General features: G+C 51.5%; 1 protein-coding gene across 2 annotated transcripts in view; it reads right to left on the bottom strand.

Annotated features, from left to right (window-relative positions):
- Cpne5 (copine 5) overlaps positions 1-26,499 on the bottom strand; it is a 79,279-nt gene that overhangs the window by 11,069 nt on the left and 41,711 nt on the right. For both annotated transcript variants that reach the window (XM_028767886.1, XM_028767885.1), the window contains 5 exons: positions 19,834-19,937; positions 14,375-14,479; positions 6,599-6,640; positions 3,754-3,829; positions 41-94 (listed from right to left, as the gene is read on the bottom strand). In XM_028767886.1, coding sequence (XP_028623719.1) covers positions 41-94; positions 3,754-3,829; positions 6,599-6,640; positions 14,375-14,479; positions 19,834-19,937 — 381 coding nt within the window. The remainder of the gene's footprint in view (positions 1-40; positions 95-3,753; positions 3,830-6,598; positions 6,641-14,374; positions 14,480-19,833; positions 19,938-26,499) is intronic.

Here is a 26,499-nt window from a genome sequence, read left to right on the forward strand (position 1 = left end):
AGGGCAATACCCCTCCACTGCGACAGGGGGCGCTACTCACCGTGCCAGAATTCACATATTTCTTTTTCTTCATTTTCTTTTTTGGATTTATCACCTGTAGGGAAAAGCAACTACTGTTTGAAAGCAGTCCGGGCAGGTTCAGGGCTCCCAGCAGACCTGGGTGCGGCTTGGGCAGCAGCCCAGCAGGGTACAGGTGTGACCGCAGCTTGGGAAGGGCTTTGCCAAGCTTTGTGAGATGTTGGCACCAGGGCATCCTCATTAACCCTGAGTCCCAGTAACCAACACACAGGAGACAGTTTCTTAGCTTTGTCTCCCAATACCCTTAAACCTGCCCAGAGCGGTCAGGTGTTGTAAGACAATTCTGCCCACGCCTGCCTGTACTGGCCGGGCCACTCTTTCACCCTTACAGTCCTGCCTTCCACTCAGGGGTGTCCTGAGCCTCTGAGTCTGGCTCTGGGCTGCCACCTTGACCCACAGTAGGAAGCTTCCAAACCAAACCATTACAGGGCTCCGCACAGTAGGCTCAGTAAAGACTCAATATGTCTCTGCTCCCCACTAGTGACAACCGGGGTGACACCCTTCACCCTCGACATCTGGTAAAGTCTGTAGGTGGTTGTCACCACTGGGGGAGAGGGGGAAGAGGTCAGGATGCTGCCTCAGAGCAGTGACCCAGAAGTAGAAGTTGTTACCAGTGTTCGAGAAGCCCTGGGGCTGGGAGGAGGGCCACCTTGTCCTGGTGAGCCATGCTGCATGACCACACTGCATGACCACACTGCATGGCCACGCTGCATGGCCACATTGCATGACCATGCTGCACAACCACACTGCATGGCCACACTGCATGGCCACGCTGCATGACCACACTGCAACAGAGCAAGGCTGTTCCTGCCTGTCATCACCTACTAGCTGCTCTCGAACTCATATCCCCTCTCCCACATGACATATGCCTCCCTGGGGGGCAGGGGGAAGGCCTTTGTTATGTCTTTTTTGTTTATTTGTTGTTGTTTTTTTCAAGACAGAGTTCCCTATGTAGCTCTGGCTGTCCTGAAACTTGCTCTGTAGACCAGGACAGCCTCGAACTCAGAGATCCGCTGCCTCTGCCTCTCAAGTGCCGGCATTAAAGGCGTACACCACCACCTCCCTGCCTTCCCTCCCTATGTCTTTAACTGCAGTGTCTTTGGTCTAACAAGGACTGATACCCACTTCAGAGATGAAGGAAAACAGGACACAGAGAGGCCAGATGATTTGCTTCAGGTCACACAGCCATCTGGGTAGACATAGGAAGAGAAACCTGTCTCCAGGCCAGTGGTGTGTACATATGGGGCTGTCACCTTGATGGATGAGTGACAAGTTCAAATGGGAGGGCTGGCATAATACTTAGGTGGGGACGGAGGCCGTGTCTGAGACGCTGAACCTCCCAAAGTGCCTCTCTAGCCATGGGGCAGCCTTCTCTAATACCAGCCTTGGCTCCTGGCTGACAGGCCGTTGGGGAGAGTTGCAGACTCAGCATTAATGTTTACCCAGTTGGGCTTACTTGGGGTTTGAACAACTGAAACCAACTGTACCTCCGACCTCTGCTTCACGGTCTCCCTTTGGCAGAGTGGAGCCAGCACACAGCGGTTTAGGGGTGTGGATTTTTTTATAGTACCTCTTGGACTCGTTTTATTTCACTTTCTGTTTTTGAGACAGGGTCTCACTGTGTAGTCTAGGCTGGTTTGTGGACGCATTCCCCTGCCTCTGCTTCCTGAGTGGTGGGGACCACAGACACACACAACCATGCCTGACACATTTCTTTGAAGCCTTCAGCGTTATCTTTAAATTAATGGTGTAGTCAGTCACACTTCCGCTCTCTGAACCTACTCTTTTTATGTTAAAGCAACCGTTGGCATCAGATCTGAGTAAAGTGGACAGTGAGTTAGCACCCTGTCTGTTCTGAGCTCTCCTGGGACTTCCCAGAACCTCCCCCATTCTAGCCTCTCTAGCCACAAGTGGCTGCTGGGCTCCACACAGGGCTACAGCGCCCCCTAGGGATGCTACAAGGAACTGACCCCCATCCACTAGGCTACTTTTCTCCAGTTCTGAAATCTGGTTTTACTTGCACCAGGTTGCTGGGAATGAACCGGCCCATCTCTGAGGAGCTCATGGTCTTGGAAAGACCTCAGGCACAACCTTGGGAAGAATGGTGTGTGGTTAGAGACTTGCAAAGATGATAACTTCCTTGAGGGGACATTTGAGAAAGCCTCTAGGTACCATATTGATTAGAAGTGAGACCATATCGACTCAGAAGAGTCCTTGGGGGAGGCAGCTGCAGAAATGAAGCCATATGGAAGGCATCAGAGGGCATCTCGGTGCCCGGACAGGCATGTACCATGTCTCTCTTTACAGAAGGAGCACACACCCCTTTGCAGTCCCGTGGGGCTCAGCTGTGGTGATGGGAATAGCAATGGGGTCAGGTTAAATACTCAATGCCAGCTTCGAGCAGAGATCTGCCTTAACATTGGGTGTGTGTGTGGGGGGGGATGAAGTTCATTTCAAGGCAACACAGAACTTCAGAGCAGCAGTCGGGCCACACCCAGAGCATTCTGGTCACTGTGGAGCTTAGAAGAGACTAGAATACTATTGCAAAGCCCTACATCCTGTGGAGGATGGTGATTGGCTGAGACCAGGGAGCTCAGGAAGCAGAGGGTAATGCTGTTGGTGATGACCCTGAGGAGTTGGAGACAGGAGGCTGTCAGGAGGACAGTGGTGCTTGAAGAAGCCCAGTGGCTGAGCCATTCTTTAGCAGGGGCTGGGTCCCGCAAGGGGCCCACGCACAGCTAGTTTAGAAGTGTGTCCAGCCAGGGTGGCTCCAGGGTTGGGGATGCGGTGTTGATTGGTGAAGACCTTTTTCACACTCCTGATTCTAGCAAGGGCTTCCTGGGCCCACTTGGCCTCCTAGCAACACCCCTGGGGTCCAGCTGCCTCTGGGGCTGTAGAAGCTGAGGTGGTTTTCCTCTGGCTGGCTTTTCCATCCACAGACAGCAGCATTGCTGCTTCCCACGAGGTAGATCGGATCGCCAAGAGGAAAAGATAAAGGCTGTCTGAGGAAACCAGAGGAAACCGGCCTGTCCCATCCATGCTGCTTCCGATTTCCATTTTGCCTGAGATTTCACAGGCACTGGGAGCCAAACTCCAAGAGAGGTAACTGCTCCATCTACTTCCCTGAGAACTTCCCAAGAGGAGGCCAAAGAAAGGTACAGTCTGGCTTGCCTGAGTTGGGGGGACTCAAACAGCTCAGTGCTAGACTCCTTCCCCAAAACCACAGCCCTGGGGCCCCCCTGGAAAGATAGCTCAGTGGTTAAGAGCACTGGCTACTCTTCCAGAGGACCACAAGCTTTGACTGAAGACACGGGGCCACTCTGGAGTAGGGACTTCAGGTCTTGGCTTACAGCCTTCTTTCTCTTTCTTTCTGATGCTCTTCCTGTGGTGTGTGTGTGGGTGTGTTGGGGGCGGGAAGTGGTGTAGTGTTTGTGTGTGGTCAGATGACTTAGCTTTGTGTGTGTGCTTGTGTGGGGGTAGGGTGTATGGTTTTGTGTGTGTGTGTTGGGGGGGGTGTTGTATGTTGTGGGGGGCGCTCTGTGAAATGGGAACATGAAACCCACCTTGTGAGACAACCCGGAAGTCCCCGTCCCCAACCCCTCTCAGAGCTCTCACGTCCTTACTGTCGTGACCCAGCGCCCTTATGAGAAGAGACCTCACCCCGGAGCACCTCACCTCATAGATGTTGAACTGACTCTGGCCACGTGCCAGCTCCCGGTAGCTGGTGGTGAACTCCCCGATGAAGTCATGGCTACAAGAGAAGAAGCTGCTGAGACTGGAGGCCCGGGCTACCGATGTCTCTGCCCACCACAGCCTCTCCCACGGCCTGCCCCGCCCCCTTCTGCCAGGGCCTCCACCCTAAGGCACGGAGTGTGGGAAGGGAACCGTAGACCAAGAAAGCCAATGGCCACCTGGCAGAAGTCACAATCTCTGGAGGAAGGAGCCGCAGGTCTGCTTGGATTCTTATTTAAATGAGCAAGAGAAGGCATTTGGGGACAGTCTCAGCGGAGGGAACAGCGCTGGATGGCAGTCAAGCACTGCTGCTCAATATGTCAGGTGGGATAATGGCATTCGGAGTTATGTGGGGGGAAATGTGCTTATTTTTTTAGACATTTCTAATGAAATATTTAGGGGGAAATACCACAGTGGAATCTCCTTTAAATTACATTAGCAAAATATAGATAAGGCGAACACAGAGAAATTTTAACAATTGTCAAATTCAAGTGACGGGCTTGAAGGCATTTATTAGCTCCTCCCTGCCAAGAGTTTCCCCAACACAGGGCCTCACTATGTAGCCCTGGCTGGCCTGAAACGTTCTAATATAGACCAGGCTGGCCTAGAACTCAGAGTTCTACCTGCTGATGCCACCAGAGTGCTGGGATTAAAGATGCATCCACTGTGCCCAGCTCAATAATGTTTTTTTTTTTTTTAAAAAATAGGTTTTTTTAAATTAATATTTTGGGCTTTTGGAGACATTGTTGTGTGCGTCCCTGCTTAGTCATGAACTTATGTAGACAAGGAAGGACTTGAAATTCTGACCCTTCTGCCTCTACTTCCGGAGAGCTAAGATGACAGACGTGACCCTCTCATTAATGTATTCATTCTGAGATAGCTGCCCATTGTGTTGCCCAGGTTGGCTTCAAACTCCAATCCTCCTGCCTCAGACTCCCAAAAAAGTCTCATATAGGGACATGAAACTACAGTTGGATCTTTTCCAACCTGGCTTTGGTGCTGAAAATGGAACCCCGGGACTTGAACACATTACGCCAGGGCTCTGCCTTCAAGCCATGTACCCAGGTCTCCTGCTAACACTTCCTAAACAGACACCGAAAGCCAGGTGGCAGGGGTCTTTTTTTCCAGAGGGTGTTTATATTAAACACAGAAAGAACTTGGATAGGCAGTACTCCCAACAGCCCTGAGTCCTTGCTAGAACATAGGGCTTAGCGCTCTAACTGGGACATCAACCTGGAGTACCCAGGTGTCCCTGGGGCCATGCCTTGCTGTAAGCCCACGGTAGCTTTTGTTTATTTTGATTTTTTAAAAGCCATGCAAAGTAATGGATTTCATTGTGAAATTTTTATACATATAAACACTTTGGTTGTGGGGGGCAGTTATAGGTTGTTTTGTGTGTGTGTGCGCATGTGTATGTGTGTGTGTGTGCACGTGTGTGAGTGCGCATGCATGTGTGTGTCTGGGGATTGAACCTTGGGCTTGGTGCATGCTAGGCAAGTGTGTATGTGCGTGTGTGTGGTGTGTGTGTGTGTGCGTGTGTGTGTGTGTGTTTGAACCACAAATGTCTATGGAGGTCACAAGAGAACTTTATGTAGTATGTTCTCTCTGCCCACCTCTTACGTGGGTTCCCAGGATTGAACTCACGTTGTCTGGCTTTTGCTGAACGCACCTTTGCCCGCTGAGCCATTTGCCAGCACTGGGAGCTTATCTATTGTCAGCACAGGATGGAACCCGGGGTCTCCCAAATGCTGGGTGGAAACTCTACTGCTCTAGGACCGAGCTACACTGGGATCCCCACACTGTGTTGAAAACAGTTCTTCTGGGTACAGTAACTTGATGATTGGACCCTGTGGCTCCTGGCAGCTGGGCTGTCCCAAGTTGCCAGAGAAGAGAAAACTCCTGAGGTAAAAGAGAACTGCTAGGAGAGGAGGAAGCAGATTGGGTTGGAGGCATGATGGAGCTGACCTGGCTGGAAGGGATGGAGAAGGGGGGAATTGAGGTTTAACAGAGGCGGGGTAGGCACTGGAGAATCTTCCAGGGCTTGGGCAAGACTCGGCTACCCTTTTATAATAAGAGCACCACCAACCCCCATCCACATCAGGCCCGGGAGATGCCAACAGTGACCACCCTTCAGCCAGGATATGTCTGGATTTGCTTCAGCAGGGAGACAGGGAAGATTCTGGATTGGTGCTTTGAGAGGCATGTTCCTGTTCTGTCCAGGAATTGCCAACCACACTTGCTCCTTGTGGGTTACTGAGACCTGCCTTTCGTAGTTCCCAAGAAGAAGTTACCCTCCTGCAGTCCTGACCTAGCTCTCCTCAGGCAATGTCTCGTTTTTTCCTGTGCCTCAGAACGCCATGCCGCTGCTGTCCTTACAGACCTGAGTCTATTCTCCGTGTTTACGGTGAGCCCCTGCTGGACTATGGGATGTCTCTGGGCCTTTGACTATCCCTCTACAGTCTGGTCTTCCTACAGTGCTTTGTCCAAGGCTCCACACATAGAAAGGAGGTGTCTGTAATGCTCAGTGTCCTATAATGGCCACTTCAGAGCATGCCCAATTCTGCAAGTGAGGCGAGTGTGGACACTGGCTGGCCTCTGGCAGCTATGTTGGGAAAAGGGGGGCTCTCAGCATCCTGTCCTACAGGACCTCCACAGATCTAAGCCACTATAACAGCAGACCAACCTTCATAGGACCCAGCCCCTCATTCCCAGAGTGCCCCAATGGGCCTGCCTAGCTTCCTGGGGCTGCCTAGGTCCACTCACCTCTCTCTCACCCTCTTGCCCTTACCTGCCGTCACGATCCCAGTCATACACCTCCACCTTGATGGTCCTGGAAAACAAACAGCAAAGAATTCTGGGTAGGATGGACCCGGAGGACAGGCCTCCTGCCCCTGGACCAGGAGGCATGTGTGCAGACACTCCTCCATGTTCCAAGCCTGTGTGCAAAGAAAACCCATCTTAAGACCTTTTAGCAAAGGTCTTAGGGGCAGAGGGCAGCCCAGAACCATGGCAGGACATTTTGAGATGCCAAGGATTTGGCTGAAGCAGCCTCAAGCCTCTGTTCATCCTGCCTTCTTAGCGTCTCTACATGGAACAGAAGCCACAGCAGGAAGCCAAACTGGGCATTTACCTGTGGTAGGGCCATGACAGGGCAGATCCCATAAAGCGAGGGCACTTCTATGGGAGAGGATTACAAGACTGCTTGGCAGGAAGGACCCTGAGTCTGGGGTGTGATTGGTGAAGAGCCAGCCCCAGCCCTGCAGGTTAAGAAAAGATCCCTGGGCCCTGACTTGGGGTGGCCTGCTGAGCTTTCCGTCCTCGTCCTCGAGGCTGGCCTCCGAGAAAGGGTGGGATTTTCTTCACATTCTAACCCAGGCTGCTTTAATTAGTCTGTTTTGACTCCTAAGCATGGGGCTGGGCTTTGAGAGCCCATCTTATTTTTAGCCTTGTTCCCATGGCAACAGGCTAGAGGACCAGAAGCAGGAGGAGGAAGGTGGAGGGTTGCCGGTTAACCCTTGGTGCCGTCTCCTGTGTCCTCTGGGATGCCCAGGGATAGGGAAGCGGCCGGGCAGTCCCAGGGGTCTAGGAAGGTGGGAGAGAGCCAGGAAGTGTGGGTTTCTGGTCTTGAGGTCCACATGGGATGCAGAAAGCAGTTTGAACTGGCTTCTCTTCTATTAACATCTATTTATTCTACCGTGGTGTGGCCCACCTCGGCTCTGCCAGGAGTTGGCTTGGGAGTTGTGTGGCTCCCAGAAGGGGGCGCTGTCTCCTTTCAGATGAGACTCTCCAGGTTCTTCTGTGTGTGTGTGTGTGTGTGTGTGTGTGTGTGTATGTGTGTTGTGTATGTGTGTTGCGTGTGTGTATATTGTGTGTATGTATATGTGTGCGTGGTTTGTGTATGTGTGTGTGTATAGGTACGTATGTGTGTGTGTGTGTGTGTGTATAGATACGTATGTGTGTGTATAGGTACGTATGTGTGTGTGTATGTATACATATGTGTGTGTGGTATGTGTGTGGTGTGTGTATATGTGTGTGGTGTGTGTGTGTGTGTGTGTGTGTGTGTGTGTGTAGGGGAGCAGAGTCACAGAATGGGGCAGAAGAAAGTTCCAGAATAGAGCCCTGGGATGCCCAGAAGGTTGTGTACGCATGGGCTAGCTTTCTGTAAATGGACCAATATGAAGCAGACACAGAAGTACTGTTTAAAGGTATCCTTTGCATTCTTATTTTACAAATGCAAACCCTGTGGTTCCTGAGACAGATGATTAAAACGAAAGAAGAGATATCAGCGTGCCTAAGTTTCTGGAGGTGCTGCAAAGAAGCCAGGTGTGACGTTGGTGGCTTCAGCTTGGACACTGGACCTGAGCCCTGTGGCCTAGAGATAGCATGTCATCTCTGGAGTCACAACCTTGACTGTAGAATGGGATTAGTATGGGCCTTCCAGGATAGCTCGAAGCATGGTGTGTGTGTGTGTGTGATGTTTAGAAAATGCCTTCTGATCTCTACATTATCAAACCGTGCACGAACGCCTTTCTACATAAACTTTACTTAAAGCTGGGCTGTCCTATCCCACGCCTTTAATCCCAGCACTCAGGAGACAGAGGCAGGCAGATCTCTGAGTTCAGTGCCAGCCTGGTCTACAAGTCGAGTTCGAGGCCAGCCAAGGTCCCATTCCAAAAACAAACAAATGAAAAATCCCACAGCTGGAGGAGATCTCCCTAACACTCTTGTGATATGGACCACCCTGGTGACAGTAACGCTTGTTACCCAGAGCACAGAAGGAGGAACTGAGTGTGTGCCTGGCGAGACGCCTCTGTGGATAAAGACGTTGTGGCCGGGCCTGCCAACCTGAGTGTGATCCCTGGAATCCACAAGGTGGAGAGACAGAACTCTGAAAGCTGTCCTCCATACTCCACAGGTGTGCCATAGAGAAGGCACGCTCTCCTCCTCCACCAATAGATAACACAGTCATTTTTTAAAAATTAAATTTCGGGCTGGTGAGATGGCTCGCGGTTAAGAGCACTGACTGCTCTTCCAGAGGTCCTGAGTTCAATTCCCAGCAACCACATGGTGGCTCACAACCATCTGTAATGGGATCTGATGCCCTCTTCTGGTGTGTCTGGAGACAGCGACAGTGTACTCATATACATTAAATAAATAATTAAATTTTTTAAAAAAGAAATTTAAATTAAAATTAAATCTCGCCGAGCAGAGGTGGTGGCGCACGCCTTTAATCCCAGCACTTCAGAGGCAGAGGCAGGTGGATTTCTGAGTTTGAGGCCAGCCTGGTCTACAGAGTGAGTTCCAGGACAGCCGGGACTACACAGAGAAACCCTGTCTTGAAAAAAAAAACAAAAAACAAACAAACAAAAAAATGAAATCTCAAAGTTGAAGGGCCTGGCTATTTCATTGTGTGGTATTTTTGGTTGTGAACGTGTCTGAAGAATCCTCCAGGAGCCCCAGCAAACTGCAGAGCAACTGCCCTCTTCAGACTCAAGGTTAGGATTCACTCCTGGCTGATTCAGAATCAGCAGGTCCAGGATGCAGTGTGGATGGGGTGGTGGCTAGAAGCTCCCCAGTGGACAGGACCTGGCAGCTGAGGTTGGCTGGGAGATCCCCGTGTGTCGGTTTGTCCTCCCCTGGGAGAGCCCCGTGTGTCTGTTTGTCTTCCCCTAGGCTGCTGAGCTCAGAGGCTGAGCCTCCAGCCTGGGCCTGGGTGGGGAAGAAAGACCAGCTTCCAGACTCATGGGAAGGCCTGGTGAGAACCCTGTTGTCACTGTCCACAAATCTGTTGCAAGACCAGGTCACAGGAGATGGGATTTGGGACCTACGGGCTTGGGCTCTGTCCCTTTACCCAGGATATTGCCAGACTGGCAGTGACTTAGGCATAAGACCCTAGAGAATGTCCTTCTGCGTGAAGGAGACAGCTCTCGGTGGCCCATAAAACCAACATCCCATATGTCACAGAAAGGCTAAGAACTCGGAGTCTCAAAGAAGGGGGTGAGGAGGGCAGGGAAGGGGATCTCTCTAGATCTCAAGGTGCTGCCCCGGATCCTGTGGGTACTAGCTACGTAGCTCTCAGGGCTGTTCCTCTGTAAACTGTGGGTTGGTTATGTCCTCTGTGAGGGTGCTGTCTCCACCCACCCCGCAGGCACTGATAAGGCTCTGTCAGATACACTCAACCTTCCCTCCATCCTCAGACAATCCTACTGTCTGTCAGGATGTCCTCCACGGGTCAGAGATGGTTTTGCTGTCTGCCGTCAGCTTGGCTCCTAGAACGGTGCCTGGCTGATGTTAGGTATTTGCACTTTCCAGCGAGCTGGCAGGGATCAGCCGACACCTCTGTGAATGGGCTATGCTGGTCATGGTCCCCTGGCCTCACAAAACACAGAGGAACATTCCAGAGGATGCTCGGATTAAAGGTCCCAGGCCCCTGGCACCCAGGGCTGGAACCCTAAAGCCATATTAGAGAGAGACTGGCCAGTGGGGGTGCAGGTGAGGTCTCCAGGTCCTCTCCCTGAGTACCGACCATGGTGTATACACTGCGGTCATCTCTGGACCATGACAGTACTAATGACCACTCAGGGTAGGAGAAGGGATATTTCCCCAATGCCCACAAGGCCCTAGGGGTGACAGGCCCTTAGGGCTTTCTCTCTCTTAACTGTCAGATACTCCGAGAGAAACTGTGGAGAAGGAAAGACCAAGGTAGCAAGGAGATAGACATGGGCCGTTCCATCTTGCTCAGATTCTGCATGTGCTACAGAGGACTGCTAAGTCCACCCTTGCAGTGACACTTGAGCGTCAGGTAGTGAACCTGGCCACTTGTTCCCTAAGCCACCGCCACCGTTCAGGGTCCAGCGCCCTGCAGAAGCACTGAAGTGCTGATGGAACACTCCCAGCTCAGGTGAGCACTCTGCACCCTAGCTGCCACCTTTACAGCCTGTACGTTCACTGCCCCAGGGCAGACCTGGTTTAATCAGGGAGAATCTCCAACTCCCAGAATTCCAAAGAGAGTAGGGCAGAGTCTGGCAATGCCAGGGAAAGTGCTTCTTGTCCCCACAGCCACCCCAGGGGTAGATGGGGTCTTACCCCTTCACCCCCTTTGACTTCAGCTCTACTCAGCTGGGCCACTCAGGTTTGGCGTTCTTTGGGAATGGAGACACATGGGAAAGTGGTAAGAGACAAGGAGACCCCAGACCTTCCATTTTGCTCAGATTCTGCATGTGCTACAGAGGACTGTACAGGGATGAGCCCAGAGGTGGCATCTGCAGAAGGAAAGACATTGTCTTGCTCTGACGTAGACTATGACCCTCCATTTTCTCATTTGTGAAATGGGTACATCATGGACCTCCATTTTTCTCATCTGTGAAATGGGCACATCAACCCTCCATTTTTTGTCATCTATGAAATGGGCACATCATGACCCTCCATTTCCCTCATCTGTGAAATGGTTCCTCATATCATGAGAGAGGTTCCTAAGGCTACTTTTCAGGATATAAGATTCTGTGTTTAAGTTAGTCAGGTCCAGTCTGACTCACATCCTAAGCATCCCATAATTTTAACAGCATGAAGCATTTTTCATCCCATCATTCTGGGGTACTGTTCTAGCTTAGTAGAGCTATTCAGTCTTCCAGTATATTCTCCCTGCTTAACTACCTGGCAGTGGCCATTCCTCAGCCCTCTCCTGTTTTCCACTTCACCTTCTCTTCCCCCTTGCTCTGGGTTCGTGGCCGCCCCGACACAGCCTCTGTCCCCTTCCCCTTGAGCTGTGCCTGGCTTCCAGACACTTTTCTTCCTAGATTAGAATAATAGCGTTTGCTCATCTCGGAACACAGACACAGCTTTCCTAATTTAAAATGGTTCTCTCCAAACAGGCTGTGGGTTACCAACAGGCTGTGACAAAAGGGAGCCCCACACTGAACCTATTCAGTAAGAATCTAGCTGTGGGGCTGGAGAGATGGCTCAGTGGTTAAGAGCACTGAATGCTCTTCCCGAGGTCCTGAGTTCAATTCCCAATAACCACATGGTGGCTCACAACCATCTGTAATGAGATCTGATGCCCTCTTCTGGTCTGTCTGAAGACAGATACAATGTACTCATATTAAATAAATAAATTTAATAATAATAATCATCTAGGTAGATCACACTCCCCCTCAATCCCCCATCCCCACTCCCGTTCTGTACCTCTCTCTGTGGTACTGAGGGACAGATGAGGGCTTAGCCTACTTCTGTCTCCACCAGCCAGCTAGATACCAAGGTCTTTTGGACCTTCCCTCTTGCCGTCCCCTGCACCTCTCTGAACCATTTGAGATTAATCTCAAAAGGACCTTGAAATGCTTTAAGGCTTGAAACCACCATTCTAGGGTGCTCTCATCTCAGGTCCCCAAAGCTCTTACTTTTGAACAAAGCTTCTCTGAGTCCCCCAGACGCACCTCACAGCTACCCTGTCATACTGTGTCATGGTTATCAGGAAAGATTTTAGAGCCAGCCTGGGTCGGACCCTCGTATCTAACTCCAGCATGGCTGGTAGCGTGGTGCAGGGTGGTCTTCAGCCTTCTCTGGGCCTCAGCCTCTCAGCTATGAGGTACAGCCACACTGGAAGCTCCTAGTCCTTCGTAGACCTAATGTGACAGGAGATGTTTCTGAGACCCTTATCTGTGATGGGGCCTGTCGTCCTCTCCACTGGCTTGGGGACAGTCTGAGCAGTAGGCTTGAGTCTCAGGGTCCAATGGGTCCCTAAAGCACCCAGCACAGTGACTGCCTAGGGGGGTATAGACTCTGTACTGAGTCTGCCAGAGGGCCTACAGGAGAGGGACCGTGGCCTCTGATGCGGCATCTCCTCATGGGCTCTGGGGACAATGCTAGGCCTGGGTGAGAGTCAGCCAGACACATTGGCCCCTGGATTAATTCTGATGCCAATCATGTCACAGACAATTTGTACCCAGCCACAGAGAAGGAGAGCCAGCCACCCTGGAGGAAGATGGGGCTGGGCTCAGTCACGCTGGCTCCAGGGGACCAGCCTCGGTCAGCTGTCCCTCTCCTGGTTTGTCTCTGATACAGCTGGGTTCTCAGGACCTGGGAGCCGCTCCTCCAGGGAGGCAGGTTTACACACTGTCTGCTCTCTCATCCTGCACCCCCAGCCTTCCTGCTGTCCCCAGCTTCCTTTAGAATCTAATGCTGTCCTGTCCCCTCCCCAACTCCAGGTGTCCTGAGACCCAGCAAGGTGTGTGTGTGTGTGTGTGTGTGGGGTTGTTTGTTCGACCACAGCATACACTTTGGTCCCCAGCTCATTTTGCACAATTGCTTAGCCATCTACAGAATTTGTGTCTGTCTGAGCTTCCGTAGTCAGACCAGAAGGTCCCAAAAGACAGAGACAGCCACCTGCCCTTGAATGTCACATAGTTGGGGACTCAGCACTGGGTACAATGCACTCAATACCTAGGGACAGACTGCTGTGTTTTTGTCCCAGCCAAGAGGACATCTTAGCCTGTAAGTGTCCCCGGAGGGAAACAGATACCAGGACAACCCCCACCTACTCACCACCCCATCCATACCCCCTTGGAAACTCTGTACAGAGTCCCAGTGTACCCATGAGGTGTTTGTTCTGATGTCCCCAGGGCTTCTGTGGGAGCAAGCCAGCAGACCCACTACGTCTTCAACCAGTGGTTGGGTGACTTCGGGCAGACCAATCTTATCTTGTGGCACCCATTGGGCCCGCCCTCCTGCTCTCTCCTGCACCTTCTGCAGTGGGTAATGACATGTTTCTCTGTGTGATTACCGGATTAATGTCTGCCTCCCCCACGAACGCTTAAGCTCCGTGAAGCTGGGTGGAAGGGGAGGTGGGCACACTCGTTCCCAGACGACTTCCAAGCTAGATGGCAGGGGTTCAGAAAAGACACAGAGGAGAGGCTGACTCGGGCATCACCCGCCAGCCAGCCAGCCACCCGCTGGCCTCACACGGGGAGCAGTCCTGGGAGGTCAGTGGGTGTTTCCTCACTCACTGTGCAGGGAAGGACAGTCGAGAGACAAGACAGGCCAGAGCTTGCCCAGGCTGACAGTTCCCTTAGTCAGTCAGGGGTGAACTCAGGAACCGGTAGTGACAGGGGGAGATGAGGAAGAGCTTGCATATAATGACAACACTTCATATACGTTGTCATTGCCCCACCCCTCGCCCTCCACCCCTCACCCCTCACTTTTGCCTGACAGGTTGGCAGGGAGTCTCCTCGGGGTCTTGACTCCAGAGTCCACCAACCAAAAGTGAGGTTGCTGAGATTGACCCCTCCTCTCTCTACTCCCCAAATCCTTGCCTGCTGCCATCTGCCCCACCCAGGGCAATAAAGAGCTCCAGACCCCAGTGATGGGGACACCCATGCTCTGTCCCTTGTAGAACAGACAGAAAGCTGTAGGTGTGTGTTTGTGTGTGTGTGCCAAAGGAAAACAGAACACATGGGGGGTTGTAGAGGGGCAGGAGGCTCCAATCCTCACTCTGACATTGCAGTCTGATAACAGCTGGGGAGGCCCTGTTTGCCTGGATAGAAAAGGAAGTGGGGGCCACTTTTTAGCTCACCTGTCATAGTCTCCGTTGCACAGGGCCCTTACGGGGATGGAAAAGGTTTGCCACACCGGGTTGAGGGTGTTCTTCATGACCTCCGTCTTGTGACAGATGGTGAACCTGACCAAGAGGAGTGAAGGAAAAGTGTCAGGCCGGAAGCTCAGATGCCCAATGTCGCAGCCTTCTGACTTCTGACGGGAGGAGCCAACCTCAACAGCCACAGCCAGGCTAGAGCAAGATGCACAGCAGAGGGGTTCCTGGACTAGGCAGGGCCCTGACTGGAACAGCAGCACGTTCTGTGGGGAATGTCAGAGACCTGGGTTCCAGCCATCGTCCTGGGGTCAGCCTGTGTGACTGTGACCAAGCCCTTTCTCTCTGGGGAGTGTCTTCCCTGGGGACCCAGGAACTGAACCTCAGGGCTAGACGGGTGGGTAGGTGGGTGCAATTGTGTGCCTGCTCTCCCCTTCCTGGAACCTCTTCTCTATTTCCCAGCTCCCTTGTCAATCTTCTCTACCTTCCGGCCAGCCAACACCTCCAGGAGTTTCTGCAACTGCTAGGTCTCAAACGGACAAACCCTGGCTCTGACACCCCCTGTCTCTCTCCTTCCTGGCTTTCCTGTCACATCTCATCTGTCACGGCTTGACATGGTCTGTGTCTTTCCTTATTCATCCCGTTATGGTCTGTCAGTAAAATTTAAGGTCCGAAGGAACAGGAAGTATTCCCACTGTTGATGATAGTGTAGCCTAGAACAGCGGCGGGCCCTAGTAGATATTCAAACATTATTTTATTTTATTTTATTTTATTTTATTTTATTTTATTTTATTTTATTTGTGCTGGGTCTCATGAAACTTAGAATGGATTTAAGCTTCTGATCTTCCTGCCTCCACCTCTCTTCTGCTGGATCTCCATGCCTTGCTATCAACCATTAAAAGAAAAAAAAAAGTTGAGTGTGGGCGTGGTGGCTCACTCCTTTAATCCCAGTGCTCAGGAAGCAGAGGCAGGTTGATCTCTGTGAGTTCGAGGCCATCCTGGTCTACAAATTGAGTCTAGGATAGCCAGGGCTACACGGAGAAACATCGTCTCCAACAACAACAAAACTCACCTATTTATTTTATTCCGTACATGCTCCAGGGACTGTATATGTATCACACCTGTGCAATTGCCCCTGGAGGCCAGAAGTGGATCTGGAGCCATTTATTATTGGTGACTGGGAGCCACCCAGCATGGGTCCCGGCAAACAAACTCAGATCTCTTGGAAGAACATGGGGTGCTCTTAATGGCTGAGCCATCCCTCTAGGTCCTAGTCATATTTTAAAGGAAACTGACGAGGGCCGGGGACGCTCGGCTGGTAGATGTTTGACAGCACTGAGTTCTATCTTACAGCAGCCCGAGAGCCTGCTTCAAAAAAAAAAAAAGTCAAAAAAAATAAAAAGGAGCTGCCAGGCATGGTGGCTCACACACCTTTGGTCTCAGCACTTGGAAGGCAGAGGCAGGCAGGTCACTTGCTATGAGTTCCAAGCCAGTGAGGGCTACACTGTGTGACACCATCTCAAAAAATAAAGTAAGTATAAATAAATACATGGGACCCCTGAGTGAGAGATCCCATAGCTTTCACACTGGCCTTTCAATCTAGTGGAGGTAAAGCCCTGTCCTTAGGATGCCTGAGACCCCTTGAGCCCCTCCAGTTGGAATCCGAGAGCCTGCTTTGCTAGCTGTGTAGAATGGGCTGTCTCCACCGTTCCCGGCATAGTGTGCTACCTTCCCCTCTTGCCGTGGCTAGCCTGTCTCAGGAGCAGCCCAATACTCAAGGATGGGCAAAGCTCCCCCAACACCCGCTCCAGTGACTTTCCAGCTTGGAAAGGTCACCAGGAAGCGCCAGGGCCCCACCCGAGCCCACACAGCCTGTGCCGTTTCTTCTTCGGTAATTTTCAAGTCAAAATGTCATTCTTGTCAGCGGGCTGAGTGTCTCTCTTCCCGTGCTCCTTCCCACCCACCCACTGGAGTGTGAGATCCACGTGGGAGACCTTGGAGCCTGCCCTGGAGCTGGAGGAGGGGTTGGGGCAGAAGGCCCCTCACCCCCACCCCAGATGCCTGGGACTGAGGCAGGTGGCTGACAGGGGTGGGGGTGTGGAGGGGAGGATAGCCAGACTGTAGAAGCCTCCAGGACTTCAGGGACACTCCCTGAACACTCCCTGGAACACTCCCTCTAAGGATGGATTTATCCAGCCTCCTCAGCCCGCCCACATAGACCTCTGTTCTTCCATCAAGGCCCGAGAGCTCCTTAGGTCTCCTACGCCCCTAGTCCAGTTGTTCTCCATGTTCCTTCTTGGACCCTGGGTGGTCCTGCTTCTGTCCTAGGCGCTAGCTGCAAAGGGCTTCCTTTAAACTCTCTCTGCAATCCCTGCCACCATCAGACTCACAGGCTTCTTGGATCCCCCCCCAACCCCCGCTGCACTTGCCTGGTGCCAGGCTTCCCTAGGCCAAGAGGTCCCTGCAGAGGGCTCATTTTTACACACAGTTGGAGCATGGGTGTGGGAAAGAGTGTCACCCATCTGCCAGACAGATGTGAGTCCCAGTCCCAGAGCCAGATGTGCCTCCTCAGGCAGTCCTCTCCCAGAGTTTCCCTTGATGGTAAGATAATATTAAAAGAATGGCTAAGAACAAACAAACAAACAAAAAAGAAAGGAAAAGAAAAAAGTCGGATGGTGCATGCCTTTAATCCCAGCACTCAGGAGGCAGAGGCTGTGAGTTCAAGGCCAGCCTGGTCTACAAAGTGAGTTCCAGGACAGCCAGGGCTGCACAGAGCAAGCCTGTCTCAAAAAACCAAGACAATGGACTGGAGAGTCGGCTCAGCGGTTAAGAGCACTGACTGCTCTTCCAGAGGTCCTGAGTTCAATTCCCAGCAACCACATGGTGGCTCACAACCATCTGCAATGGGATCCAACGCCTTCTTCTGGTGTGTCTGAAGACAGCAACAGTGTACTCACATATATAAAAAAAATAAATAAATAATTCTTAAAAAAAAAACAAAACAAGATAACAACAACCACCCAGAAAGGCTCAGTGGGTAAAGGTGCCAGGTAATGACCCGAGTGAATCCCTAGAACCCAGATGGCAGAAGGAGAGGGTCAACTCCCAAAAGTTACCTTCTGACTTAAACATGCATGCACACATACACACACTCACACCTATGCACACTCGCACATATGCACACACATATGCACACACACATGCTCTCACGCATGCATGCACACACACACAAAAAAAAACCCACACATGCATACACACTCACACCCATGTGCACCCACGGGCATTCATGCACATACATATATACCCATACACTCACATACTCACACTCACACACTTGCACACAGATGCACACTCACACACATGCATACACACTCACAAACACACACACACTCACTCACACCCATTCACCCCCCAGCATTTTGTGTCTGCTTCCTCCTGACTGCAGATGCAATGTGGCCAGCTGCCTCTAGCTCCTGCATCCTGGACCTCCCCACCCTGATGTCACAATGGACACGCCTCCAACCACATTGCTTTTGTTGGGATTTTTCATCACAGCTAAAGGAGAAGCGATCCAGTGACCTTTCTGGCAGGGAGCGTTCTAGCATGCTAGAAAGTTCTGTTGGGCTACAGCTGCCTACAATTAATTTGCTTGTACCTACTAATGGCAGGCCAGGGCCCAGTAGGCAGCTAGCTTGGCTGTGGCCTCTGGAAGGACAGAGGGGTCACTAGTGTGGTGCCAGACAAGATGGAACAGCTCGGGGCTATCCTGGCTTCCTGCCTCCAGGCTGCTGACCCTTCAAGCTCCTGGTTCTCTCCTAACAGGGGGTATTCCCACCCCCCCTTATTTCCAGGATGGTCACCTTCCCTTAGCTCAGTGTCTGTCTTGAATGGAGAACTGCACTGGCCACTGCTTTACAGTCCCCAGTTAGTTTCTCCAGTACTCTGTCACACCCGAGTGACACCCCCAAATGACTCCCAAGGCCACAGCCATCAGAGCAATTCCTTTGGCATCCCCAGCCCTCTGGGGTCCCCTAGCCCTGGTACTAGGAAAAGGCCCACAGCACTGGTTCCCATGGGTCTCCATGAAGCCCCTCTGCCGTCTGCTTGCCCCACTCCCACCCCCAGTTCAGCTCGGGCCCCTCCCACCTGCTCTTTGTCAGTCAGTCATGAGCCCCAGATCCTTCCCACACAGCCCACTGCACACACCCCTCCCTGTGCGGCTCTCCTGCCCCCAACCCTCCTCCTGCCCGCCAACAGGGCCCTAAAGGGCTAGCTAGGGCTCAACCTCTGTGCCAGGGACAGTGCACGGACCAAAAGAGAGAGAGAGAGAGAGAGAGAGAGAGAGAGAGAGAGAGAGAGAGAGCGAGCAACCGGAGCCTTTCTTCTTTCTCCCCACTAAAGCCAACTTAGAGTCCTCGGGAATTATTTAAAGCATCTTGCGGGGAGTCCTGGGAGAGACAAAGCAGCCCTTTGTCATGCAGATGAACATGTAGTTCAGGTTTAAAAATCAGTTCTCCCTTGCACCGAAATACACCTCCTGCCTGCTGCTGCCCTGCCCCCAACACACACACATATACACACACACACACACACACACACACGCGCGCGCACCCTATGCACACACATACACACACACACACACACACACACACGCGCACCCTATGCGTGCGCACACTGGCAGTTCAGCACACGCGGGCCAGTGTGCCCTGAGCCTTAGCTCTGCACAAGGTTGGCTCTCCGGCCCTGTTAAACGCTCTCGGTTCTTCACTCCACCCTAAGGACCCATTTCTTCCTTGCTGAGTTTCTCCAATTAACCCTCCTGACCTCATCACTTCCGTCCTCAGTAGAATCCCAGAACTGGGCTACTTAAGGAGATCTCGGAGACTACCTCCTCCGACACATTCATTTCATAGATGAGAAAATAGGCCCAGAGATGGGGGAGTAACTTGTCCTGGGTCAGACAGCTGGCTGGTGGGGGGACCTAGGTTCTCAGGTCTTCAGCCCTCGTGCTGGTGACTCACGTCGGCCATTGTGCTGTGTGCGCATCCCTCACAGGGGAGGGAGCTTAAGGCCTTTCTCTCTGTAGTTCTGAATATATGCATGGCCGACTGTGGGGCCATGGGAAAAAAAGTCATAGCACTGCCTGGTCCGGTGTGCAGTTGGGGAACCTTTGAGGGTATTCTGAATTCAGGGTGGGGGGCATGGCTGGGTTGTGCAGAATGAACCTTCTCTGCCCTGGCCCTGTTTTATACTCCCTGGGGCATACACAGCACCTGCCATTACTGAGAGCCCCCAGGTGGCAGAGCCTCCATGTGGCAATGCCAGGTCTCCACATTGGCTTTATCAGGGCATCAGGTCCACACAGCAGGGTTCTCAGGGGTGGCCTCGGTCTCCCAGCCCTGCCTGATGTACAGGTGCCTTGGGGGTGCGTCGGGAAGACTCACGTTCCGTCTTCATTGCTCCTGTAGAACACCAAGAAGGGGTCAGATTTCCCGAAGAAATCTTTCTTATCCAGCTTGTTGGCACAGAACTGCATTGTGGCCACATCCTGGAAAGAAGGGAAGACGGGTAGTGAGGCAGGAGGATTCCAGGGATAGGCAAGGGTAGATAGGGTAGCTTTGTAAGTACGCCTCCAGGGTTACCCATGGGAGAGAGGAGCAACTTCACCAGCAGTCAGCAATGCATACCATAGGTCTACAGGACCAGCCGGCTGGAGAAGCAGATGGATCTGAAGCTGCCCTGGGTTCAAATCCCACCTCTACCACTTTGGAGCTGTGTGACTCCAAGGAAGGGAGGGAGGTAACCTCTCAGAGCCTCTGGGGTTCATGGGTGACAGTGGGGAGCACAGGTAGCCAAGTGTGTGAAGTGTGAAGTGTGTAATCCCCTTCTGGTGCCCACCGTGGTGTCGTGGCAACCAACAGCCATTCTGGGCATGGCCTGCTGACCCCGAAAGCCTGGCACTGTCCACGATGCCCCATGCTCTCATGGTCCTGTGCTGTGCCTAGAGGTTAGGTCTCCCCTTCTACTAACTACAGTGTGCCCACCCAGTGCTTTGAGGAGGATGGAACAGGGATCAAAATCGGGGGCCAAAGGCTCAGAGCGGAGGATAGAAGGGGTATGGGGAAGAGGCTTGGAGTCAAGGGGAGGCTTCCCAAGCTAACAGAGTTAATTTTGATCCCCAGACAGCTCCCTGCCCCCACTTCCCTGACATCTGCAAAGAGGCAGCCAGGCTCTCTGAGGGGGATCCTGCCCCCACTCTCTCTCAGTCTCCGCCCCCTCAGACTCTGTCTGCTCAGGTTCTGACCCCGCCCCCTATTTCTTGGTTCCGCCCCCTCAGAGCTCCACCCCTTCAGGCTCCAGCTCCTCAAGCTGTAGAAGACCCTGGCTGGGCACGGCCAATCAACGTTCGTCTTTTCACCTAGCCCCGTGTAGCCTCCCCAGTGAAAACTCCGGGATGCCTGAAGACCCTCGGGTTCACCCTGCTCGTCAGGCAGCTTCCCTTTCCGTCTCCTCTCTTCTGAAGGCGAATGACTGTTGGAGACCAAATGATGGCGGAGAAGCGGACACAGCCGCCACAAGGCTGACAGTGGAGAGAGGCTGAGCCACGTGCCAGCTAGGAGTACAGAGCTCACTCCCTGCCTCCGTGCTCAGTGTCCCCATCTCTAAAACAGGGGCGATGGCAGTATCTCCCTCATAAGCTTGGAGGATAAATGGAGCTACCAGGAATCCAAGGCTCGGACTGGCATACATAGAGCCTCATGAGATGCTATGTGAGGCCTACCATTTCTCCCCATTCCCTCACTTCCCCCACCTTGTGCATCTTCCCACTCAGCCATAGGATGTCAGCATAAACAAACCTATCCATTCCACCACTCAGCCAATCAACAACCATGTACCTTTGTCACTTTTTCTAAGCAAGGAAACTGGGGATGGAAAATGGCCAACCTATATAAGATGGCGACTGTAGACTAGGAAAACAGAGATTCAAACACCCCAGGTTCAAGCCTCATGTGCCCCCGGGTTGCCTGCTGACCAACAAACAGCCAACTGCCTCTCACCAGGTTCACTTCCCTGCTTTCTTTATGGTCAACTGACTTGAGCAGGCTGGGATGGCACAAGCTTGTGATGCCAACAACTTTGGAGACTGAAACAGGAAGATGGTGAATTCTAGGCTACCTCTGGGCTAGCCTTGGCTACACAAGATCATCTGGTGTCTGTGGCCTCTAAGCCTGTACAAGCAGATCACCGGGACGGAAGAGCCTGCTGCACACAGCGATGGTACAGGAGGGTCCTCATCCTTGCTCACCCAAGGGGAGGAGGCTAGGGTCTAAGACCTTGTGGGACCCAGGATAGTGAAGCTTCCAGAATGCCTCAGAGTTTCTGACCCATAACAAGGGCATGGCAGACTAGCCAAACATTCCCTACATATCAGGTGGCCTCTGGACCCTTCACCTTTCCAACCGCTACTTGAAAAATTTGTTTTCCCACTTTCCAGAGGAAGAAGAAGAGGAGGAGGAAGAAGAGGAGGAGGAGGGGGAGAAGGAGAGGAAGTTAACCCACCTGCCCCATGCTGCACAAGGTACAGCCCAAACAGACTTCAGGGCTTTAATGGACCCACTCAGAAAACTCCCCAACGGCACCAGGACGGGAGGACAGAATAAGGAAATTACAGGGACTCTGGGTTAAACATGCAGGCCGGAATAACTGCAAAGCTGGCAGTGATGTCTTCCCATGGTGGCTTCAGGGGACCAGAGTCTGCTCAGGGAAGCCATGGGGGACAGCTCCCAGGAGATCAGAGGAAGATCAGAGGCTCAGTCCTGGCTCTATAGGGCCTTGTGACATTCTTACCTGAAAGAATACGGGAACCTCTCACATGACAGAACGCAGGCTGACCCTAAACCAAGCATACCCTGGAAACAGCCCAGCAGCAGAGGCAAGCAGCAAAGGGTTTTATTGCCTCTTTATTGAAAAAGCTTTAGAGGGCCCTGCAAGACCAGGTAGGGGGCCGAAAGTTTAAGTCCAAAGTAAATCTAAGCTGGGAGTTTGTACACAGTGGTTGCCTGGCACACATACCGTCCAGGGTTTATCCCCGGCATTAGAACCAGAAAAGCTGGGGCTACCATTTGCAGAGTGTCCCCTACTTTTGGGTGGAAGTATATGAAACTCTCAATAACCAACTGTCATGTGTCTGTCTATGAAAGTGACGATATGGCAAAGTGGAGTGTAATGTGCCCACTGACTTTGACATTTTTAAAGGTGTGTGTGTATGCGCACATGCATGGGTATATGCATGTGTGTGTATGCATATGTGTGTGTGTGCACATGTGTGTGAATGTATGTATATGTGTCTGTGTGAGTATGTACGTACTGTGTGTGTATGTGTGTATGTGTGTGGGCACATGTGTGTGAATGTGGACATGGTCTGGAAGGCATAGGGCAACACATGTATGTGTGCCTGTGTGTATGTGTGCACATGCATAGATGTGTGCGTGTGTGTGCATGTGTGTGCCTATGTGTGTGTGCCATGCATGGATGTATGCATGTGTGTGAGTGTATGTACTTGTGTATGTGTGTGTGCATGCCTGTGTGCATGCCTGTGTGTGTGGGCACGTGCACAGGTGTGTGCATATGTGTGAGTACATGTATATGCAGATGTGCACATGCATGGGTGTAAGTGTGTGAGTGTGTGCACTTGTGTATGTGTGTGCGCATATATGTGTGCATGTGTGTGTGCACGTTCATGGGTGTTTGCGTATGTGTGTGAGTGTGTGTACATGCGTGTGGGCACGTGTGTACATGTATTATACATGTGTGGTGAGTGTGTGCACATTTATGGATGTGTGCATGTGTGGGAGTATATGTACTTGTGTATGTGTGTGCGCCTGTGTGTGTGCACATTCATGGGTCTTTGTATATGTGTTCGAGTGCATGTACATGTGTATGTGTGTGTGTGTTGTGATATGTATGTGTGTGAGTGTGTGTGAACCTGGGCATGTTGTAGGAGGCAGAGGACAATCAAGGTGTTCGTTGCTTTCCACTCACAGAGACAGGGTCTCTGCTCTTCACTGCCCTGCAGTTCAGGCTGGCTGGCCCTGAAGTTTCTGCGGACTGGCCTGTCAGCTTTCCATCTTGTAGGAACCCTGGGACACCAGTTGCTCACCCTGAGTATCCAGGGCTGCTCAGCCCTCCTGGTGCTACAGCCCTCTAATACAGCCTCATGTTGTGGTGACCCCAGCCAGAAATTTATTTTTGTTCCTACTTCATAACTGTAATTTTGCTACGGTTATGAATCATAATGTAAATATCTGATATGCAGGATATCTTATAGGAGACACTGGGTGTGTGTGTGTGTCACGACACACAGGCTGAGAACCATAGATGTGATTCTTATGTGGATCTCAACACTCCCACCAAAAGGGCCTCTACCCACTGAGCCATCCTCCCACCACTCCCAAATATCTATGCTTCGTTTAATCCTGTCAACAGTTCTACGCAGGTAGGCGCTGTTCTCCTGCCTATTTTACACAGGAGCGAGGAGGGGAGAGGTGTTCAGCACTCAGGAGGTAGAGGCTGGCAGATCTCTGTGAGTTCAAAGCCAGCCTAGTCTACGTAGTGAGAGTTCCAGATCAGGCCGACCAAGGATATATAGTGAGACCCTGTGACACACTCTTAATCACACACACCACACACACACACAAGGGCCCATTGAGACTAAGCCCATGCCACTAAGCCTAAGTTCAATCCCCAGGGACCCGCATAGTGGAAGCAAATCCTGCAAACCATTCTCAGACCTTCACATGTGCCAGAGCACACATGCGCCTAGACACATACACATGCAACACAGATAAATAAAATGTAGGAAACAAAGAAAAGACCAACAGGGGGCTAGAGAGATGGTTCAGCGGTTAAGAGCACTGACTGCTCTTTCCAGAGGTCCTGAGTTCAATTCCCAGTAACCACATGGTGGCTCACAACCATCTGTAATGGGATCTGATCTCCTCTTCTGGTGTGTCTGAAGACAGCTACAGTGTACTCATATGCATAAAATAAATAAATAATTCTTAAAGAAATAGAGAAAAAGAAAGAAAGAAAAGAAAGAAAGAGAGAGAGAGAGAGAGAGAGAGAGAGAGAGAGAGAGAGAGAAAGAAAGAAAGGAAGGAAGGAAGAGACCAAGAAGTGGAGGGACAGAAAGAGTAACACTCTTGCTGGACACCACAAAGCTATTACTGAGCTGGAGTGGTTCATTATGGCTCCAGGAGAGAGTAGCTGAAATTCTAAATAATAACCCCGCATCCCCAAGGTAAGCTTAATTATGTTCTGTAGGCTCCAGTGGAGGAGGCAGAGGAGTGTGAAGTGGAATCCATTTAGAAGAGCTTCTGTGCAAACTAGCTAAAATGGAAGAGAAAAAAAAAAAAAAAGCAGGCTCTGAACTCCAGCTAGGTGAAAAAGCTTGCCCAGAGAGTGACAGCAGGTTTCCTGTCTGTGGTAGATAAGTGAGGCTGCAGCAGACTCATTTCCATTCCACCCCAACACACACACACACACACACACATACACCACACACACACCACACATGACCCAGGGATGTTTCCCTAGAGCACACTGTGACTGCTGTACCATGCAGGACCGCTGGAAGACAAGACAGATCTTCAGAGAGGTTTCCAGCTTGTCACTAAAGCTATGTCCCTGATGACACCCGGTGGGAAGACCCTGGGGGGGGCAGGAAGTCAAGGTCCCAGCCTGGAATGAGGGTGAAACCTGATGGCCTGCACATGCTGGGCAAACCCCATCCCTGACCTGCATCCCAGCCTGTGTTCTGGGATGGAGGATGGGGGGTGTGGTTGGATGTGATAGGATGCCCTAAACCTCTCCTGGTCCCCACCACTGTGGTTAGCAGATGGGGCACACAGTGTGAAACTGAGAAGAGGCCTGGATCCCAGGGTTCCCTTGAGGGTCAGGATTGGGGGTTTGATGCTGAGGTGGGGCTCTCCGTGGAGCCTCAGAGATGCTGCTCACAGCCTGCGCGCCGTGGGAATCAGTGGCGGGGAAGATAAAACCCGCTCCTGAGATGTATAATTTCCTGCAATTTCTGCCTTTCACCCTATCTTTTTTTTTTTTTTTTAAAAAACATATTAAGTTTCTCTAAAACAGCAGGATCGCTTCAATTTGCATATCCCGAATGCTAATTGTGCTGCCTCCAGGGATTCAGCAGGCAGCCTTTCATTGCAGCAGGGCCAGGCTTCCTCGGGCACCTCAGCCTTCCCATCCCAGGAAGAAGGCTGAGGAGGTCAGAGGTCAGAGGTCAGAGGTCAGAGGTCAGAGGTCAGAGATCAGGTGTCTTGGTATCCACTGTTATGCCCTAGATCAGAAGGTAAATTGAAATTTGAGGGCACCTTTAAGGCTCAACAATCAAAAGTATTTTGTTGTTGTTTTAGATTATGTATATGAGTACACTGTAGCTGTCAGACACACCAGAAAAGATCATTAGATCCCATTACAGATGGTTGTGAGCCACCATGTGGGTGCTGGGAATTGAACTCAGGACCTTTGGAAGAGCAGTCGATGCTCTTAACCGCTGAGCCTAGTAATCAAATGTTTAAACGTCACTTAAAAAAAAAACAATATGAAACAGATTTGTGATAAACAAAACACAAACGTGTTGAGATCACTTTAATAAATGAAGAGACAGAAAGTCACACAGAAGCCTGCCCAGAGTCACATGCTTCATAGGGTCTCTCTCTATAGCCCTGGCTGTCTTGTAACTTGCTCTGTAGACGCACAGAGGTCTGTCTGCCTCCGCCTTCCAAGTGCTGGGATGAAAGACGTGCACCACCATGTGCAGTTCTTGATTCAGGCACTTGAATTCTCAATCAGTCCACAAGCCAACTCTGAAAGACATTTTTTAAAAAATGGGGAACAGGACCGTGGTGGTACCTATTGTCTTTTGGTCTGTTGGATTTTCCAGATTTCCTAGAATTAGCACATTGTTCTTTTTGGTCAGATAAAAAGACCCGACGTGGGATGCCTGGTGTCGTGGAAGGCAAAGACAGGTCGATCTCTGTGAGTTTAAGGCCTGTCTAGTCTACAAAGTGAGTCCAGGACAGCCAGGG

Source organism: Grammomys surdaster, unplaced genomic scaffold, assembly GCF_004785775.1.
Source record: "Grammomys surdaster isolate TR1022 unplaced genomic scaffold, NIH_TR_1.0 183, whole genome shotgun sequence".
NCBI classification, from domain to species: Eukaryota; Metazoa; Chordata; class Mammalia; order Rodentia; family Muridae; genus Grammomys; species Grammomys surdaster.